The following is a 22,547-nucleotide window of genomic DNA, read 5'->3' on the forward strand; positions in this document are numbered from 1 at the left end:
TACTAAAATTCACAGCCTATTTTCTAAATAAGTCATCGTTTTATATCCATGCTCATGGCTCTCTTCCCAGCTAGCCAAATTTATATTCTCCCTCATTCCCTAATCCAGGTTCTGCCTTGTGGAACTGGCCAACTTTTTATTTAAATCTTCATAAGTAATGTCGTGTACCTGAGAAAAAAATATGTATATGTATATGTATATGCATATGTATATATGTGTGTATGTGTGTGTGCCCATGTGGGTGTGTGTAGTGCTCCAGAATGATTCAGACGCTCAACGTTCACAACATCTAGAGTCATTCCTTTATTCAACATTTGGCAACAGATACTAAAAAACTTCAAAGGTCAGTCTCCAGTTACCTAAATATCTTCCACAGATACATACAGTATGTGGCATTTCCCTGCTCCACAGTTATTCTGAGAAGTCTGCCTGGCCCCTAGACTCCCACCCACTTTTTAAAATTCATTTCTCTATTCATTTGAGTAGGCACTAACTATTGTGGCTATAGCATACCAGATGCCCCAGGTGCTGACATAAGTAAGATATAGTGACTCTTCTCCTCTCCTTCACACTCCAATTTCTAAAGACCAGCTACTACAGATGACAGGCAAGTAAGGTGGTCATCTGTAGTAAGTAAGTAAGGCCATATTGTGCATCAAATAAAGCAAAGTGCATAAAGTGCAGTAAAAGCACCATGAGGAGTACACTCAGAGCAAAGTAAATGCAATGATTAACTTTCTGGAGGAATCCAAATACTTCAGGAGTCATTATGTTTAATGTGGCCCTTGAAGGCTGAGGAGCTTATCACACAGGATATGACACCATTCTAAATAGAAGTAATGCATATGAAACCATGAATACATGAAAGAGCACTGTACATGGCAAACACTTGGAATAAGCATAGGGTATAAGAAAAGAGTTAGGGCTGGAGAGGTTGGCATGTTTGGGTTTTGCACTGTCTTATATCTATACACTCTAATGAACAGTTTACACTTTAATGAACAGTTAGTGTTTTGACTGTGAGAAGGTGAAAGACATAATCAGATCATGTTTTATGATGATGACCTAAGTAGCCATAGAAATGATGAACTAAATGGGCATGGAGACTGATGTCTGGGAGACCAGTTAAGAGGCTCGTAAAACAGACCTGGTGAGACATGACAAGGTCCTGAACAAAAGCACAAGCAGAACATTTGGTGAGAACAGGTTCGATGAGCCACATCTGAGCTAAAGTGCAGCTATTTGGTGACCCAATGAATATAGGGAGTGGGAAAAAAGGAGACTGAAGCTAATGCTATAGTTCTTGAGACACTGATGCCATCACTAAGATGGAGAGCATGAGATAATCATGCTTAGATTGAAAAAAAAAAGTGAGTTGAACCCAAGATGGTTACTGGAAATGCCTATGTGCTTGTGTCCAGTATGGAGTTGGAGTTCAGGGAAGAGGGCTGAAGAGAAAAAGAGATTCAGGGTACATCAACAAATAGGTGTTAGATGAAGCATGAATGAAATCACCCAAGGAGAACATACAAAAGGGACTAGAAGAAACAATTTAGAGTAGACAGATGGAGAATGAGTAAAGGAAACTGAAAAAGGTCATTTGGGGAGAAGAATTCAGGAGGCTCAAAGATGCATCGAGTTCCAACCTAAAAAAAAAAAAAAAAAAAAAAAAAGACTAATGCAGAAGAGTTTCAATATGGGAGCTAATAGTTAATAGTGGCAACTACTCAGGGAGGGCCTGTAGGATGAGGACTAAAAAGAGCCTACTGGCTAGAACAACCAGACCACTGATGAGAGTAGATTCAGCAGAAGACATAAGGAAAAATCAGTGTTAGCATGTCAGGCAGATATAAAGTGAGGAAGAAGTCTTTGAAGACAGATTTGGCTATAAATGTTTTGTTTTGTTTTGTTTTGTTTTTTAAGAGGGGGGTTGTAGCTTGAGGAGTATAAGGTTCAAGGGAGGATGGCTTTTAGGATCAAGGAAACCTGGAGAATAGAAACAATAGAGAAGAGTCTAAGGAAAAAAACAAAACACAGAAAAAAGTTCCTGGAGATCAGAGGAATGGGACAGAGATTAGCTAGGGGAACAGCTTTGGAAAGGGAGGGTTCTCACTTCCTCTGAAACAGGGAGGTACAGCCAGAATACAGAGAACGAGGGAGAGGAAGGTGAGTTTAAGGCTTTTTAATCTGTAAGTTACATGCAATAAATATGCTGAGAAAATTTATTCCAGAGGCTAGAATAAAGAACCTCATGTAGTAAAATGCTGGGATGGCCACCACTGGAAACAAGGAAAATGGTTAACCATGAAAGTGACCGCCTGAGTGAGTCTGAAAAGCATATCTCTGGAACAATTCTAATCTCAACACAAGAGCTGAGATTGAAAACGTTAGCATATACCTGCTCTATCATTCTGTAAAGGGTATTTATGTCTTACAGGTTCAGGTTTAGAGTGGCTGTGTGAGAGCCATATTGTTCACGGTGATGTCAAAATAAACGAATTTACCATAATTAAGAGGAAAAAAACCACTCCAGTGACTGAAGATTATCTTCCACTGGGAATTTTAGAAACCACCGGGAAGGTCCTGAGAAGAAGAGTTAGATGGGGTCTGGAAGGCTGTATCCAAAATCAGAGCATGGCCACAGACTAACAGTGGTCAAATATTTTCTGTAAAGGGATGGCTGATAGTATTATAGATTTTTTTTTTTTTTTTTTTTTTTTTTTTTGAGACGGAGTCTTGCTCTGCCACCCAGGCTGGAGTGCAGTGGCCGGATCTCAGCTCACTGCAAGCTCCGCCTCCCGGGTTTATGCCATTCTCCTGCCTCAGCCTCCCGAGTAGCTGGGACTACAGGCACCCGCCTCGTCGCCTGGCTAGTTTTTTGTATTTTTAAGTAGAGACGGGGTTTCACCGTATTAGCCAGGATGGTCTCGATCTCCTGACCTCGTGATCCGCCCGTCTTAGCCTCCCAAAGTGCTGGGATTACAGGCTTGAGCCACCGCGCCCGGCCTATAGATTTTGCTGGCCATAGGGTTTCTGTCACACCAGCTCAATGGTGACATTATGGTATGAAAGCAGCCATTGAAAACACTGAAATGAAAAGGTTTTACAGAAGCATAGCTACACTTAATTTATATACACTGAGAGTTGAATTTAATATTCATGGGTTATGAAATAGTCTTGATTTCTTTTCAACCACTAGAAAGCATAAAAGTCATTTAACATCTTACATTTTAGCTCATAGGCCACACAGGAACAGGCAGAAAACCAGATATGGCTATAGTGTGCCAACCCCTGGGCTAACATACATTACCAGTTTCATAATGGTCACTCAGAAAAACGTGCAGGGCTGTAACCATAGCATCCGGTGCTGAGACACAGCAGGGATGGCTGACAGGATACCTCTTCACTACAGTTTTCCATAACATATTGTAATAAAGACCAAGAAAAGACTGAAAGGACACTTGAGTAAGAATCCAAATGCCTGAGTTCCAATCTTTATCCTGCCACATGCTAGTTTTGAAATCTGGAGCAAATCACAACATCTTAAATGTTGCAGTGTTCTCGTTTGAAAACAAGTTATGTTTGTAGGAAGAAATAAACAGGCTTTTTCATGGGTACAGGATGAAAGCCTGCAGCAAGCATTCACAAACGATAATACATTTTTTAATGAAAAGTTATAGCAAGTTGTAGCAAAAACATACTACATTCTTATTTATTTATTAGTTATTTTTATTTTATTTTGAGATGGAGTCTCATTCTGTTACCCAGGCTGGAGTGCAATGGCATGATCTCAGCTCACTGAAACCTCCGCCTCCCAGGTTCTGCTGTCTCAGCCTCCTAAGTAGCTGGGACTAAAGACATGTGCCACCACACCTGGCTGTTTTATGTATTTTTAGCAGAGAGGGGGTTTCACCATATTGGTCAGGTTGGTCTCAAACTTCTGACCTCAGGGGATCCATCTGCCTCAGCCACCAGAAGTGCTGGGATTACAAGTGTGAGCCACTGCCTGGCCAACATTCTACATTCTGAAAGAAAATGTTCTAGAAGCTAGGTAGGAGAAAAGAGTCTGTAGGAATTTTCTACTTTTCACTTTTCCTAATTCTAAAGAAGTTTAACCTAGTCCTCTCAAAACAATGCGCCGGCTTCTTACGCTGTATCTACCTAGATAACTATGGAGACTTAGTCTTTCCTCAGTTGTTACCACCTCAGAAGCAAAACTGAACTGTCTGATCTTCAAAAGCTTGGTCAGGATAGGTCAACAGTTCTTACTTATTTATCTTGACTCTTAAATAATGATGTTCATTACCAGAGTTCTGGAAAATAAGGAAAAAGTAAGTGAGGCAAGGTTAACAGACTTTCAAGCCTTTTGCTTTTTTCTTTCTTTATACAATAGGCATGCAAGCCTCAGTTCCAAGCCAAACAGAGGAATTTAACTTCTAGTCCTTTATAAATACCAGTTACTGAATGGCCTAAGATCAGTGAAGGTACAGGAAACATCAGCTCCTCTAAGTAATTTTTATTCTCCCTTAAGCTGGCAGGAAGTTTTACCCAGAACACAGCATTCTGACCCAAACCCAGAAACCACCAGGGCAGGAAAATCTCCATTTCCATAAACCATTCTCCCAGGTATAAACTTCTTAGGTGACATTATATCTTTACATACCTTGAGCCTATAGAAATTCTTGGCACACAGATGCACTCAAATGTTTGCACTAAACTTTAACAAAAGAATTCAAAAACCAAGGTGAAGACAGCAATTTACTGGTTCAGTCTTACAAACTCTGTCTGCACAGACTGCGATACAAGCTTTCTGGAAAGGCTGTAAGTTCACAGTAGGTAAGTGCTGCTGACTTGGCTCCAACCTGAGCAACCCTTCTGGAGCAGTAACATATGGCGTGCAGCTTATCTGATTCAGTATTTTTTATTGGGTAAACTTGAGTAGCATTAGTTTCTCCACAGTGCTTGACGACCTGATAAACAAGCATATGGGGTCTAGGAAGTCCTACTACTTTGAAGCAGATGTTCACAGTACTCTTTCCCAGACATGCATGAAATACAGAGAATTCAACTATAATGTATTTGTCAGTGTATTTACGTAAGAAGGGTTGAAGAACTACTAAATGCACCTAATTGGTAGTCTTAGGGACTATTCAATCAAAGTAAGTCAGTCATTATATCCAAGTCTCACAGTCTTCAAATTTAGCTAAGCAAAACTTATCAGAAAGTTACTTTGTATCTTTTCCTGTAGTTCCCATTCATTCAAACTATGACAATGAATGTAATGATTTAAAAATCATTAACCATCATATATATGTATGAGTACCTATGATCCCAGGACACTACAGATACTCAATCTTTAAATTTCCAATTGTACTCAAAATGTAGCATTTTTAAAACATGATTTATATGCCATCTTTAAGAAATACCCAATGCAAGAGTTCATTACTTCATATGTAACTAATATCTAGAGTTAATGAAGAAAATCACTTTTGATATTAGGATTAAGCTTTAAAATATATTTAGTTTGAAAGTAGCAAAGCAGTTGTACACCCCTGATGATTGGGACATAAATGTTTCATAAATATTTGTTGAATGAGCATTACAAATTCCACCATGTTGCAAAAGGAGTACTATTGAATAACATTTAGTCCACAGAAATCAGAGTTTTATAATTATTCTTGACACTAAGTTTAATAGGTCAAATGTTTCTTAGGTTTTAACAGGAAACATAATCTCAATGGATAAGGCATCTAATCATAATTAAAGGATTAGACCTTATCTACTTCTCAGATCTTAACCCACTGCACAATCGCACATTTAATGCTCTTCCCTCACGACTACTATTGGATCCTTCTGCGGGACTTCTCTAAACAGAGCTGAAAAATAAAGGTCAGAAAGTTCGGGAAGTTATCTCAACTATCAACTTGTTTCCACTTAATCACTGGTCAAAACTGAAGATAAGACAACAGCTTTAAGCACACCAGACCAAATCCAGTATTATCCAGGACCAGAGTGACCGCTGCAACTTCACAAGTCATCCTCTAACTTCCCATCTGCAATTAATAGGGGAGATTTTTTTTTAAAAAGTAGTAGTAATTATACTTCAAAGACATGTTTAAAAATTCCCTTTTATAGAAGCCATTTTCTCTTTAGGTCTGTGTGTCTGCTATAGTTTAAGTCAAACTTAAGGACAATAAAAATGGACACAGACTGTGAGAAGAGGGCTTGTGGAAAAGTAATAATTTAATCTGAAAAGAACAAGGAAGAAGAGTGATCTAATAATTTGTCAACGATGAGATGTTGTCAAGCAGATTACAGACAGCTGCTTCTAATTTAGACTACAGCCACAATGCAAGCTGACAACCAGCTAGAATAACTTCCAGATTCTACACTGCAATCATGAGGTAAGGTAAGCAATATGTTACAGAATCTAATTATATGAAGAAATAGGCTAAATAATCTCATGTCTGAAAATAGAGGGCCCTCCCTCTGAAAGGACAGACTAGATTTTTACTAAGAGTCTTCACGCCTATGACTGGGTAAAGTGTGGTGGCAAATCCAAGCCACCACACTTTACCCATTCAAATCTAAAAGCAGGCTTTTAGAAAGCACTGTCGGTTATTGAATGGAAGAGTGATGAGAAGAGAATTTGAATAATCCTTCCTCCCCAGTGTCTCTGAGACTAAAAGACTCTTCACTGAGTTATGGCTTATCCCAGTAACAGCAAAGGCCTCTGACCCACTAATCTTAAGAGACGATAGAAAGTAAATAAATGAATTCAGAGTTCTGACCAAGGGAAAACTATCTTTGGCCCTAAAACTAACCCATTCCTGATTTTATTAAAATACCTGCACATAAAACAACACTAAAATATACATTAAAGGCCTAAAACAGGAGTCTCTTTTCCTTCCCCACCCAGGCCCACTTTCCACTTTGTTTTTCATACTTTGAATACAATTACATAATTAGTATATAACTTTAAATAGACAATAGACAAACCAATCATCACCTTGTTGGTGTCTGATTTCCTACCATGAAATGTTATTTAGTATATATGCACCTTCTCTGTATCCATCTCCAGATCTGATAGCTCTATTTTTACATTGTCAAGGTTTATTGGATTTTCATTCTGTTTTATAGCTGTGATTGGGATAGCTATAAGGTGATCACTAGATATGACAGGACCAAGGTAAAGAAAGTAATTATTTTGCTCCAGAACACAACCAACAGGTGAAGAACATTACAAGCCTGAGAGTCAATCACTGTCTTATTTCATCTTCATCTTTCTCAGCTTCTCCTAGGTCATCTCCGAGGTCACTGTTTTCTAGATCTCATGTGATCTTTTATACTTGTACTTTTCCCACTGTTAAAATAGTGTGCACAAAGGGTAACACTTTCAACCATTTTAAGGTAGAATCCAGACTTTGCATAACCAAAAGTTTCTTTTGCTCCTACACTTACTTGCTTTGGTACAGGATTATAGTTTGAAAATAACTTTCTTCCTTAAAACTTTAAAGATAATATTAATTTTTATCTAGCATCCAATATTACTTATAAAATATCTGAAGTTTGTTATACTATAGATAAACTCCTAATAATGTTCAAACGAAGGAATAGTTTATCTTTAATTCTGGAAAATCTGAAATTCAATAACCAAGGTGCATGGCTTTTTTTCATCTATCTTAGTTCATCCTGAGGATCTGTCAAAGAAATTTTCTTCTATTAATTACTAATTATTTCCTTTGTTCAGTATGTTCCTGCTTCTAGAACTCCTGTTAAGATATGAGAGGTTCTGGGTCTGTCTTCTTCTGTCCCCTCACTTCTCTCATATTTTCCATCTCATTTTGGTAGATTCCTTTGGCCAACTTTCAGAGAAGCAGCTTGGTTCTTAGCCCTGTCCATTCTTCCTTTAGCATTTCTAAGAAATTAAAAATGGCGAAAAAAATTATGATTTAATTGTTTGTTTTCCCAGCAGCTATCCTTTTACTGATCTAACTTCATTTATCTGAAAATACAATAAAAATGGAGGACAAGACTGAGCATGCATATGCATGCACATTTATACAAGTACAGGACACACCCAATGACAGCAAATCCGCATTTCAAAAGACTAGTACATTTAAATACACTGTTCCTTGAAATACAACCTTACAACTATGACAGCAGAAAAAAATTAAACTCAAAAATTGAAAAGAGCTCCAAAACTCAAATATATGAGAGTTATTACTATACAGAAATTTAAAGCTCCCAAATATTATAAATAACTGAGAATATCAACAAATCAAACCCTTATGTTTCCAAAGTAAATTAAGTGTCACAAGAACTTGGCCACATTTTCAACTACCATTTCTCGCATGTAGTCACACAAGAAATTCAGGATATTAATGAAAAAGAAGAAAACATTCCCAAGTTTATCTAAGACTCTCCCTTTAAAAAAAATGCTAAAGCCTAAACCTACCCATGTTCCAAATAATTTCTAAAACCACTATTTCACTCTCCACAATTCACCAGATTTCAAAAAAAGGCTCTCCCTTCTGAGACAATTCAGGTAATATCCCATAGCTTACCTGTTTGGTTATGTCACTCCTTTAATAAAAATTATTCAAATGATTTTCAACCATTTTAAGATAAAATACAGAATCCTTAACTGCCCTGAAGACGCTGCACATATGTCTAGTTTCTAGTTTCATTTAGAGTCATCTCCCTCCATTACACCCCCACCACAACAGCCTGCCATTTCCTCACGTCATGTCCCACTGCAGCGCCTTTCCACATACTATTGCTATCCTTCCTCCCCAGTGTCTCCGAGAGTAAAAGACTCTTCTCTGAGTTATGGCTTATCCCAGTGACAGAAAAGGTCTGGGACACACTTCCTCACCCCCTCCTCCCGTTGGATGGACGAACAGAGGGACACATGGAGACAGACAGCCAGACACACACACACACACAGACACACACACAAGAGTTACTGGCTTAACTCCCACTGACTCTCAGGTCCCAGTTGATGCCTCATGTCTTTGGGAAATCATTTTCTGACCATACTCCTGGGTTAGGCTGCCATTTGCTTCATCATTATGCTTCTTTTATGGGACAGGAAGAACAAAGAGCTGCTATCTGTGTCATCTGTTTTTCACACCAGAATGCATGTTCCCAAGGCCAGGCACTAAGCTCATCTTGCTTGAAACTGCACCCTGTATTTAGCACTACGACAGTACCTAGTAAGTACTCAACACATTTCATGTATTGTAATCATCTGATCAAGCCCCAGTGTTTCAGAAAAAAAGAGTCTAGAAAGTCTTGCTTTAAACCTGACTATTCTGTAGAGGTCCCAAGAAACAGGTACCAACACCTACCAAAAAAAAAAAAAAAACGAATTTCACTACCATAGAGTCAAAGTCAAATTTAATCAACCATCACAGTAGTATGAAAGAATCTCCATTGTTTTATTTTTCCCTTGGTGAAGATAGGTAACAAAATAGCATGTCAATAATAAATTCACCAGAACAACCACTATTGTTTATTCTGATAAACACTTTTCAAATCATGGTAGAAATACAAAGTGAATCCAAAGAAAAAACCACATGGAAACACAAGTATAAATTAGCAAAATAAAAAGGGATTATTTAAGGAAATCTGGCAAACACATATCAGGTTATAGGGTGTAATGGACTGACCCTGCAAATTTCATAGAAGCACAATCCCTGATTATCTGTCACTGTACTAAATCATTGCCAATACCGAAGTAAATGCATTGGGGCTATTCTGAACGTAAGAGCAAAGCAACATAAAGATGTACTGAAATCCCAAAGCTATGACAATGCATTTTCCATTTTCAGCACACAGGAATGATAGCATATATCAGGAGACCCTGTCTTTGCACAAAAATTCCAACATGATTCCAGATTGTTTTTCCAGTGAGAAAAGAAATTCTTTACAAAGCTTACCCAAAATGAACCCCACAGACTAAGTTTTAATTTTGTGTTCCAAGTTTGACAGAGCATCTCGAGACTAGAAATATGAGCTGGTGGAGATAACATCTTGGGCCAAGCAAGGAGAGACTGGACAGATTCCAGACGACAGACATTTGATAAGCTTAATGTCTCACTTCAATCTGTGTGAATTTTAACAAAAGAAAGGGTCACTTGCAGAACTGTGGATTAGTCTACAACTTCCTTCTTCATCGGCTGATTTTGGACATTAACACTCCTTTATAACAACTAAAATAAGATTGGGAACTGGTACCATATGAAGATAAAAGAAAAAATGAATGGGGTAATTTCTTTTCACATTTCCTTAGTATATAATCCCAAAGGAAATGACAGATGGTCATAGCGAAACATGAGCCAAGGATAGTAATTATGTAGGCCTCCACTATCTGTGAAAAGTACACCTACTCTGCTCAAATGTGACCTGTCCTGATTCAATAGTTACAGACATTCAAGTACGTTAAGCCAAGATAAGCTTTTATTAACTGGCCCCAAATTAACTAAGCCACATATTGGGCGTTTCAAATTACTTAGACAAGCTTTTGATCATTATTTGGTTATTTAACATCCCAGCCTCATGAATGAACTTACCAAAGACCCTAGATTAGCCTTATTTCAATTTAGGATATCAAGTGAGCTAATCCTACCCATGAAAGTTCTATGCAGTTTTGTTATTTTTATTCTAAATGGGTGGAGAGGGGTAGAAAGATGGGCCAGTTCAAAATGGAATACATACAGGTCTAACAAAAAATAAAATAAAAACAACCAACTAAAGAGATTGTCTTGGATTTTCTATGATTGTTGAATAAACTACACTTACAAAACTTCTCAGTGTAAGATCCCTAACAAATACCTTTATTTGTAGGTATAGAAAACAGATACTCACCCTCTGCCAAAAAAAATACTTAGTTTTCTATGAAGTATAAGTAGCCAGGCAAAGAGGATTCCCTGTATTTTAGGTTCAATTTCTAAATGAAAATCTGTACATTAGGAATGTTTCTGTATATCTATGTAGTACTCCACATTTCTGAAGTAATTTCTCATTCAATATTTCCAGAAATCGTTCTAAAATAGCCCTGCGAAATCTGCTAAATGTCCCCACTTACTAGGCAAGGCCCTAGAAATAAGGGCCACCCTCTCAATCACAGTGGAGCAAGGATGAGGCATAACTATTAAGGTGAAAACTTCCACCATATTCACTCCTTCAACAATTACCATGCAACACCTACCGTGCAACGGGAGTTATTCCAGGCACAGAAAGGGTCACAGCAATGAACAAAACAGACTGAAACCCCCACGCTCAGAACTAACACTTTAATGAATACCACTCTGTTTTGGTTTGTTTAGGTTTTTTTTGGCTTGGCTAGTAGGATGCCATTTACAACACCAAATGTTCAATGAAAATTTTTGTTTTGTTTTGTTTTGTTTTGGCCAACTTAAAAAATTTAAACATACTCAAATTAGTCAATTACAAAAAAAAAAAAAAATTCAGTACTTAAAACATGCTGAAAAATGTATTAAGCACTGGTGATTCAAAAATCAATTTTAGGTACAGACCTTCATCTTCAGGTGCTTAATCTATTTCGAAAAAGGCACATACATTAACAACTAAATAAAAAGTTCACAAAACAAGGTGCCTCGAAATGGAAAGCAAACATTGTGAGGACCATCTTCAAAAGAGGAAAACCAGCCAAGATACTGAGCTTTGTTGAAGACTGCATACTCAAATAAGTGGCCAGTGTTTTGGGGGGAAAAAAAGAGAGATTATTCCATTTTAGACTTTATTAGTTAACTTTATACTAGCAGACTGCAGATTTAGAGATGCCAGGAGATTTAACTTCTAGCAATGTTATTTCACTTTTAACATTACTTTCTGTAGATTATCCAAAAAAGCCATTTACACTATTCAAATACAAGAGGGAGAGACCTAATATTTGAGCCATTATCTAATCTAATTTACAAATATCTATTTCCTTATAACAACACTACAAAATAAATACAAATGTAAAAGAGGCTGAGAAAACTTAAGTAACTTGACTGTGCTGACTACACGATACATAAGACTTTATAAATTGTAAAATTTGAGTATTAAAAGATCAGCTTGGAAAAGAGGATAATAAGTTTTGCAATTTATAATAAAAAGTTTCTTAGGGCCAAGCACTGTGGCTCATGCCTATAATCGCAGCACAGAGAGGCCAAAGTGGGCAGATTGTTTGAGCCTAGGAATTCAATATCAGCCTGGGCAACATGGCAAAATCCCACCCCTACAAAACATTTGCCAGGGCCGGGCGCGGTGGCTCAAGCCTGTAATCCCAGCACTTTGGGAGGCCGAGACGGGCGGATCACGAGGTCAGGAGATCGAGACCATCCTGGCTAACATGGTGAAACCCCGTCTCTACTAAAAATACAAAAAACTAGCCGGGCGAGGTGGCGGGCGCCTGTAGTCCCAGCTACTTGGGAGGCTGAGGCAGGAGAATGGCGTGAACCCGGGAGGCGGAGCTTGCAGTGAGCCGAGATTGCGCCACTGCACTCCAGCCTGGGCGACAGAGCGAGACTCCGCCTCAAAAAAAAAAAAAAAAAAAAAAACATTTGCCAGGTATGGTGGCACACATCTGCAGTCCCAGGTACTTGGGAAGTTAAGATGGGAGGGTCACTTGAGCCCAGGGAGGTCAAGGCTGCAGCGAGCCGTGATTGCACCACTGCACTCCAGCCTAGGCAACAGAATAAAACCCTGTTTAAAAAAAAAAAAAAAAAAAAAGTTTATTAGATCCAAGTCAATTAATATTCCCTATAAGAATTAGGGGCATTAGATACACATTAGTCATATGTAGGAATATACTATACACACTAAAAATAACTATCTTATTGTATCTTTTAAAAAATATTTAACCATTTGCAAAATTGTGGATGTGAAGACAACGTATTTTTTAGCAGTATTTTAAAAACAGTGATAATGTAGGTGCTGTCTCCCTACAAAATTAAATCTTATAAAAATCCCTTTCCTTCATTTTCTTCAGAAAAAAACTTTCTGCCGAAGGGCAGAATTCTAATAAGCTTGTTCTCACAATCTCAAGACAAGGTTTAACTATGTCCCATACATTCTCTCATAACTTAGCAAGTTTTGTTATCTAGATCCAGGGTCAAAAGTTGTCAGATACATCATGAAAGCATTTTGAGGACTCTATGAAATCACAAAGGTAGGCAGCAAGAAGAGAAATAGGACTGGGACCTGCAAGAAGTTACAATCCAGATGAGCTCATTAGCAATTGTGCAGTTAGAGACAATCTTGGGAGAAATGCAGCCAGATGGACCTACAGAAACCAACCTTGACAAACCCTTACTCAGATGGCTTCCTGGGTATGCTTACTCCATAAACAAGGAGGGATGGCTAACTTGCCACCGTGGCTAACTTGCAGCCAAGAAAACAGCCTGGGCTAATGGCCTAGGGTAAAGAGGAAATAAGGTAGAAGAGGGTTTAAGACCAGCTCCATCCACCAGAAACATTCTGGCTCCTCACAACTATGCCCCTCTCCACATTTCCTAGACGGGAATTAATCTTACTTTCTGAAGAATTTTCTTTTCAAAACATGAAGGTCAAAAAAGAGGAACCAAGTTTCAAAAATATTTGCTCAAATATTACATAAGCAGCATCTCATCTGAAGCTCCAGGCTCATATTAAGGAACTTCTACCTATCTGTCAATGAAAGAGTTAAGAGTATGAGACAAAAGCACAAGGCAGAGATGAAGAGGGTAAAAAGGAGAGGGTAGCTTTATCCTTTGTTTACCTCTCATCACTCCTACTCATGGCTGTGAATTTCTTAGTGAAGTGTCTTTAATTTCTGTGTATATAGAGGGAGATGTATAACTCCTAAGGACTTCAATTAATCACCTTGGAACAAAATGTGTAAGATAAATAGAAACTGATTGTTTTAAAGTAAACATGCTTGTGAATAGGAAAGCAATACTGCAAGCTGATACTTCAACTGATGCTAGTCTATGCCCTGAATGTCAGAGGTGGCTAATAAGGAAATGTTGCAAGGACCCCAACCCATTTTAATTATTCAAAACCAAAACTGAAACAGAAGTAATAGTGACATTGGATTAAAAAAAAAATTAAAACATTCATTTATTTTAGCAACAGCAACTATTTTGTGTCAGGTACCCTTCTAGGAGTTAGAGAACTGGTGCTCAACAACACAAAGTCCATTCCCTTGGGCAATTTATATTCAAATGAAAAGAAACAACCTAGTCTCAAAGAAAACACTCAGTAATATCTGTTACTCAAAAGTGCTGACTGCCCAAGGGAGAAATTAAGTCTAAACAAAAAGAAAAATGCTTTATTAGAGAATTATTGAAACTTCAAAAATACGGAAAGCTCGTATTATTCCAATTAAATCTTTATACTATGTTATGAATAAAGTGTGGGTCAAAACCATAATTTTTGGTATCTGTCAATTAACCATCATTGACAAAGGACCCCCTTAGTTGGAAGCCAATAAGTCTTCTTCAATATGGGGGATTAACTATGAATTCCTCCCTATTCTCTTATAAAACCACACTACAGTAAGAGTTAAACTCAAACTCGTGTAAGCCCATAGGAAGACTGAACGGGACAGGAGACAATTATCACACCGGGGATGGTCACAACATCTTAGAAATGAACAGCGGAAACAGACTTGGGTTTTGACATCCTCTGCTCTATGGCCTTAGAGCAAAAAGAAACTAATAAGGACCTGGCAAGGTTCTGGAATCACAGGTGCGAAGTACCACAGCGGGTAGGGAGTTCTGTGGTGAAGTGAAAAAAACCTGATAACTGAAAATCTACAGGAAAGCACTGAAACCCTCCAGCTCCCCACCCTGCCTGCTCAGGCAACTGCTCCTCTCCTACTTTTATCAAAGACAGGCTTCATTACCTGAATAAACTGAAACAGAAAGCCACTAGATTTAAGGATACAAACACAAATAAAAGTACCTTACAGATCTGGAGGACTAAGTGAAAATCTGAATACTAGAAGGTAAGCTTAACGAGGGCAGAGACTTAATGTCTGTGCTGTTCACTGATGCATCTCCATCACCTACAATGGTACCTGGTACATAGAAGTCACTCAACATGCAGCAGAAGAGTTTAGAAGATGTGTGTTTTTTAAATCTCTAAGAAAGTAGAGCAACAACAACAACAACAAAACCAAGAATAGAAAGCGAGAGAGAAAAATATAAAATTTGAACATCAATCCAGGCAACTCTGATCCACAGGAGTATCTGGAAAGAATAGAGAAAACAAGGGCAGAGGGGTATGAATACAAAGAAATAATGCAAGAAATTTTGCAGAACTAAAGTTTCTAGCACACACAAAATAAATGAAATTTCAGAATACCAAGAATAAAAGACAATATTCTAAAATATTCATGTTATTTTAGGCAGAAAGGTCACAAATAAGAATCAGAAATGAGAATGGTACTGGACTTCAAAAGCAACCCTGAAGCTAAAATATAATGGAATAATGCCTTCTAAACTCTGTGGGAAATGGTTTTTAACCTAGAATTCTATACCTAGCCCAAAGAACAATCCTGCATAAGGGTGAAAGTAGGAATAAAAACGTTTTCAAACACAGGAGGTTCTCAAAATTTACCTCCCACATATCTTTTTTCCCTCTACTCTCCCAAAAAAGCAAATGCAGAAATAGTCCTTTCTTTTAATGGAATAGAAAGGAAAGTATTTGTATCTCAGAAGCAGGTAATATAGCACTGAAGAGGGGCCACAGGAATTCCCAGGATAAGGAAAGTAAAGTCCCACCATGACGGCTCTTCAGAGGCTAAAGATGACTAGTTCCAATTAGAGTAAGAGAGCAGGGCACTGCCCGAAGAACAGTAACAAAACAAAATTCTTGGATTTATGTGTCTCATACTGCGGATGGTTCATGAGAAGAGTTTGGGGATAAATTAATGACAAGGACCTTGTCTTATAAATTATAACAGCAACAACAACAACAACAACAAAACTAAGCATCTTTTTCCAATTAATTCTTTAAAAAAATGCTAGATGGGCTGGGCACAGTGGCTCACGCCTGTAATCTCAGCACTTTGGGAGGCCGAGGTGGGTAGATTACCTGAGATCAAGCATTCAAGACCAGCCTGGCCAACATGGGGAAACCACATCTCTATTAAAAATACAAAAATTAGCCACGCATGGTTGCGTGTACCTGTAATCCCAGCTACTCAGGAGGTTGAGGCCAGAGAACCCCTTGAACCCAGGAGGCAGATGTTGCAGTGTGCTGAAATTGGGCCACTGCACTCCAGCCTGGGCACAGAGCAAGAATCTGTCTCAAAAACAAAAAAGTTAGATGGAAAAAGGAATGATAAAATATTGTATAGCTTGAATATAACTTTCTATCATAATAAATACTGATGTCCCCCAAAGTTGGTAAAAGGTTACACAGGAAGGACATGCAGAGAAATAATATAGGAGTGAGGTGTAAAGGAATTAAATCTTCACCATCTAAAGTCAAAAGCCAATGGATAATGTTTAAAATGAAAAATTCAAAGCAATAGCCATATAAACATGGAATTTAAAAAGAGAAGTAAACAGTAAAACCAAAACAAAGAGCTTTTCTTAAGTACATCTGGGAAATAAAAGGGCCATAACAGATTAAGGCAGCGATTTGATATTTGTCTTATAACAGTTGTAAGACTATTTTTTAAACTATAGACATATTTTATAAAATATAAGTTGAATTTTTTAAAAAAGAGAATTTTCTCCAGTAAACAACCTAATTGGTTACTTCTCATCTCAACAGGATTATGCATTATGGATCTCTGGAATAAAAACATTTAGTCTCACAGCAAAAGAAGTTTTGAGTTTATATACAAATTAAGTAAAAGACTAATTTTGGTTTTGAAAAACTCGTTCTCTAAGCTTTTACAGGACGTTTAAATAAATTACATCATGAACAAAACTGCAGTATTCCAGTTCACATCCTCATGACCTCATGATTCTGCCTGAGCTCCACATCAATGAAAGGAAAATCGGATAATGAAGCACTTAGTCTAATATCTCAACAGCAACCACCAATTAGGATTATTTATACTTAAGTTTCTCTTCTATTTTTAGAAAAAAAAAAATCTAACCTTATATGTAAATCTATCTAGTGTGCAAATGACGTAAGGCTGGGGTGGGTAAGGCCGAAGGTACCCCAAATCCAGCCCACTCCTGCTTTTATAATAATTCACCAGCTAAGAAAGGTTTTTATATTTTTTTAATATTTGGGAAAAATATATACATTTTGTGACATGTGAAAAACCACACAAAATTCAAATGTCAGTGCTTGTAAATAAAGTTATATTGGAACACATCTTCATTCATTAATTTCTGCATTGATAATTGTTTTCTGGGCATGGCTAAGTTGAACAGTCATGACAGAGATTATGTAGCCCACAAAATCTAAAATATTAACTGTCTTCCTTCAAAAAGAGTTTGTTGACCCCTGACATAAAGGGCTGTAATTCTGAATTCAATTTGAATTTTACTTCAAATTATTGAGCCAAATTCTTATATTAAAATATAGATATAAGTCACTGACTCAAGGATTAAGTAAGGAGACTTAGGAATGGTCTATATAACCCTTCAAAGAGTTAAGTACAAAGGGATTTAATGGTTTGTGTATTAGTCTGTTCTCACACTGCTATAAAGATACTACCTGAGACTGGGTAATTTATAAAGAAAGGAGGCTTAATTGATTCCCAGTTCCACACGGCTGGGGAGGCCTCAGGAAAGTTGCAATTATGGTGGAAGGTAAAGGGGAAGCAAGGCACGTCCTTACATGGTGGCAGGAGAGGGAGAAAGTGAAAGAGTGAGGAAGTGCCACACTTAATACCATCAGCTCTCACGAGAACTCCCTATCTTGAGAACAGCATGGGGGAAAGTGCCCCCATGATCCAGTCACCTTCCACCTATATATAAGGATTACAAATGGAGATGAGATTTGGCTGGGAACACAGAGCCAAACCGTATCAGTTTTCTTAGATCACTGAGGTAAATGGGAACAGAATGAATACTAGAGCCCCCAACTCTGAGATGGTTGCTCTGTTAGATAAGCATCTATCACCAAAGTTTTAACCCTAACATGCCTTTGTCCCTACACTGCTCTTCAACTTTCCATTATTAAGCCACCCGTTTCATTTTACTTAAAATGTTAATAAAATACACTATTTCATCCCACCTTCCAAGTATTTAAAACAGATTTCTGTTGATATTTACTTATGACCATGCCAATACGGCAGTACAGAATACTGGTTAAGTATGGAGTCTCTGGTGTCAGAGAGACCCTGGCTTTGACTCCGTCCCCGAGTATCATTCTGCCTTGTAACACTGCGAACTTCTCTAAACTGAGTGTTTCTCACCTCTAAAGCTGAGTTCAGTTAGACTGAATAAGATGAAGGATGTCAAGAATGTAAAGGTAATGAATGTTACAGAATTAAGAGATCTAGAAGCATTATCTATTATACTTTTTCTTATGTCCAAATATGTTATTCGTTATCCTCGAAGGCCTTCATGGGCAGTGTTCTCAAGTATCAGTGTACATGAGAATCACACTGGTGAACCTGTCAATGCAGACTCCCCAACCCTACCCTCAGACAATATGATTCTTCAATCTGGAGGCTCTGGAATCTGTACTTTCAAGCTCATGTATGATCTGGATGCAGGTGGTCTATGGAATAGAAACAGTGTTCCCAGAGGATGAAACAGATGCCCAGAGGTTAACAGACAAGTCAAAAGCCTACATAATTACAGCTTCAAGTAGTTCCCTGCATCAAACAGCAAGGTACCACTCACTTACTTTTGTTGTTTTTCCAACTGCCCTTTTTTAAAATTTAAACTTCTGTTAGGCTCCATAAGTTAATTAATGTTACAGGTAATATGAAGATTTCTTAGTTTTTAAAGGTTAGCACTTCCAGTTATACATCCAACTAAATGTTAAAGGCATTCAATAAGGTCAGTACTCAGATCCCCAGGAAACCCTGTTTTCTGCCTTAGAAGCCAGCCATACAACCTTGTTACTGACCCCAGAGCACTGAAAACTGACCATTTTATTGACTGGTATATTTGCAAACAGAAAAATAAAATAAAATAAAATGTGTGTTCCTACACTGCAATATAAACCAAAGCAAACTAAAATTATGGCTAAAAATAAGCACAAAACTAAACACATCCTACATTGAGAAAGCTTGATGTGTAATACATGTGAAGCTAATTGCATGCAACAGCTGCACCTCAGGGTAAGAATTTTCCATTGAAATGTTTATTCCAAAACCAGCAACAAAAGTAGCACAGAGAGTGACAAGAATTGGAGAATGTAAATATACACATTCACAATTACCTTGCTCCAGTCTAAAGCACAGGGAACGTCTTGCTGCTTCCATCTCAGGAGTTGGGTTATCTAGGACATGTCTACACCATTGCAAAGGAGTCAGGGATTTCTCTGATGAGGTGAACGTCTTTGAAGAGCCAACGTATAACCTTAAAAAAAGAAATCTACATTATAGGTATGATATAGGTACACAGAGAGTACCTCTCTCTGGGGAAAGCAACATGTATTTAACAATTTCCATAGAAACACAACTCATATTTGATCACTTCAAAGTATCAGAAATAGTTTTTAACAGGCAAATATCCCCAAATAGAAGATGACACTTCCTGTAGCCTGGTGAGGAGAACTTCCAAAAAAAGGTCTAACAATTTTTCCCCCTAACTGTGTGTTTCAGCATCAGAGATCAAGGGCTTTTCCTTTTTTTTTGACTAAACTAGCCCTAAAAAGGCACTATCATGATCTTACTATCTCTACTGACATGTCAAGAAATAAACATTTTCATCTTTCTCTTTGGCAACAGAATCTTTTGTAAACTTGGGCTAATGAAGGTAAACATGATATGATAAGGCAAATCTTGTGTATTTTTTAAAAATAAGTCTAAATACCCGTAAAAGCCAGTCAGTTGATTCTTTGAGCCCTTACATAATCACATATTTCTCCTGTCTCAAATCTATACTAACCTTGGTATATGCTTCTTTTTCATTAAAGCCAAACAAAGAGCTTTAAAAGATATGTTTTAGGAAGAGTTCACTTTTAGCACCTACACCATTACACAGTAATGGGTAGTATGCAAAATAACTACCCAGAAGCACTGCAGGTTATAAAAAAGCTTCTCTCAATAATATGTCATATTAATGTAGATTTCAGAATATTTTCAGTGATAGGGCTACACGAAAAGGTTTATCTTGAGGAATAAGCAAGAGTTAACTAAAAAAGGGGGAAGGGTGAATTACCTCCCTGAAACTGCTGGCTCTAATACATGACACCTCACTATTATAAGCTTACATTAATTATAAATCTAAAGTAATCTTCCTTCCAACAAAGCTACCACAATTCTAATATGCACATATTCTTGAAATAACATACTTCATTATTCACACTTTTACTGTTCTAGACAAAACGTTCACCTATTAATCTATCAGTTATCCAAGCCGGTTGGGGAATGCACTATTCTTTGGTAAATTATTCTTATAGACCAGGGAATGCCAAACGTTTTCTGTAAAGGGCCAGCAAGTAAATATTTCAGGCTTTGTAAGCCACATGATTTTCGTCACAACTACTCAGCGCTGCCATTCCAGTCCAAAGGCATCCTAGACAATATGTAAGCGAATAAACATAGCTATGTTCCTTTAAAATTGATTTATAGACACTGAAAGTTGAATTTCCCATAGTTTTCCATGCTTTTTATTTTTTTTTCATCATTTAAAAATATGAAAACATATCTTACCCACCATACAAAACATGCAACAGCTCTGATTTGCCCTTGGGACAGTTTGCTCACTCCAGTTACAGATGAGGACTCTAAAATATAGATCTCAATGGATTTAACTGTAAGTCCAATATATTATTTTTTTCCTTAGAGTGTGTTGCACAGTCGTGACTCCGTCAAGAGTACATCAGTTAAAAATTCATATTCTTGGGCCCCACCTCAGTCCTACTATGGCAAGATTATCACTTACCTATGTAGGTAATAATCCCTTCTACTTCCTAGGAACATACCCTAAACTGTCGGGTACAGGCTACTTCTCCCTGCTCACAAGTATAGGCTAGTCTAGGCCAGTTATTCTCAATGTCTCATGTCTCAAAATTACTTAAACATCTTGTTAAGACAAATTGCTAAACCACATCCCTTAAATTTGATGCATAGGGTCAAACAATCTGGATTTCTAAGAAGTTTCCAGGTAAAGCTAATATTACTGGTCTGGAGACTACATCTTGAGAGGCACTGGGCTAAGCCAATCACGGTATTTTCATTGTTCCCCTTTGCCTATGACTGGTTTAGGCCCAAGCCCCACATACAATCCTAGCCAAAAGAAACTGAGGGAAAATCATCTGATGGACTTGCAGGCAAGTTTTTCCTTATATTTAAAGGGAGGGGAGAGTCTCACAAAAGACTCAATTATATGCTTCCTATGGGAAATGCACCTTAAACATGGGCATACAAATGAGTTAAAGTAAATAGCTAGAGAAGTAATTAAAAATAAAAATAAAAAACTACTCACAAAGAAAAGTCTGGGACCAGAAGACTTTCCTGCTAAACTCTACCAAATATTTAAAGAAAACATCAGTTCTTCACAAACTCTTCCAAAAAAACAGAAGAAGAGGGAATACATCCTAACACATCCTATTAGGGCAGTTTTACCCTGATACCAAAATCAGACACTACAAATTAAGAAACTAACAGCCAGTATCACACATGAACACAGATGTAAAAAGTCTAAATATTTCAGTAAATTGAGTCTAACTTCACCATTAGCATACTTCACCATTAATAAGTGGGATTTATATCAGAAATAAAAAGTCAGTACAAATTCAAGCATCAATATAACTTACCAGATTAACTAAAATAGAAAAAGTATATAATATCAATAGAAAAAAAAAGCATTTGACATCCACTCCTGATAAAAATTCTCATCAAATCAGAAACAGAAAGAAACATCCTCAACCTGATTGAAGGCATCTACAAAAACAGCATAGTGAATGGTAAAAGGCTGAATGCTTTGCCTGTGATACCAGAAAACAGACACAGACATTGGCTCTCATCACTTCTATTGAACACTCTGCTGAAGATCCTAGCCAATGCAATCAGGCAATACATTAAAAACATTTACATTGGAAAGAAAGAAGTAAATCTGTCTTTATTCACAGATGACACGATCATCTATGTAAAAAAAATCTGAAGAATCTACAAAAATGATAATAGCATAAGTGAGTTTAGTAGCAAGATTATAAGATACTAGATTGATGTAGGAAAGTCAATCGTATATTTATATATATTAACAACAAACAAATTCATATTTTTAAAATTTCACTTTTCATTTACGATAGCATTTTAAAACAAAAAACCATAAGATGCTTAAGGATAAATCTGACAAAAGATGTGTAGGACCTGAACGCTGAAGACTACAAAACATTCTGAGAATTAAAGAGGACATAACTGGAGAGACATGCCATTTTCCTAAGAAAACTAAATATTA

The 22,547-nt window shown here is 37.3% G+C and overlaps 1 protein-coding gene across 2 annotated transcripts in view; it reads right to left on the minus strand.

Annotated features, from left to right (window-relative positions):
* SLAIN1 (SLAIN motif family member 1) overlaps positions 1 to 22,547 on the minus strand; it is a 66,507-nt gene that overhangs the window by 26,580 nt on the left and 17,380 nt on the right. For both annotated transcript variants that reach the window (XM_033177481.1, XM_033177482.1), the window contains exon 2: positions 19,360 to 19,499. In XM_033177481.1, the coding sequence (XP_033033372.1) occupies positions 19,360 to 19,499 (140 nt within the window). The remainder of the gene's footprint in view (positions 1 to 19,359; positions 19,500 to 22,547) is intronic.

Source organism: Trachypithecus francoisi, unplaced genomic scaffold (assembly GCF_009764315.1).
Source record: "Trachypithecus francoisi isolate TF-2019V2 unplaced genomic scaffold, Tfra_2.0 Lachesis_group18, whole genome shotgun sequence".
NCBI lineage: Eukaryota > Metazoa > Chordata > Mammalia > Primates > Cercopithecidae > Trachypithecus > Trachypithecus francoisi.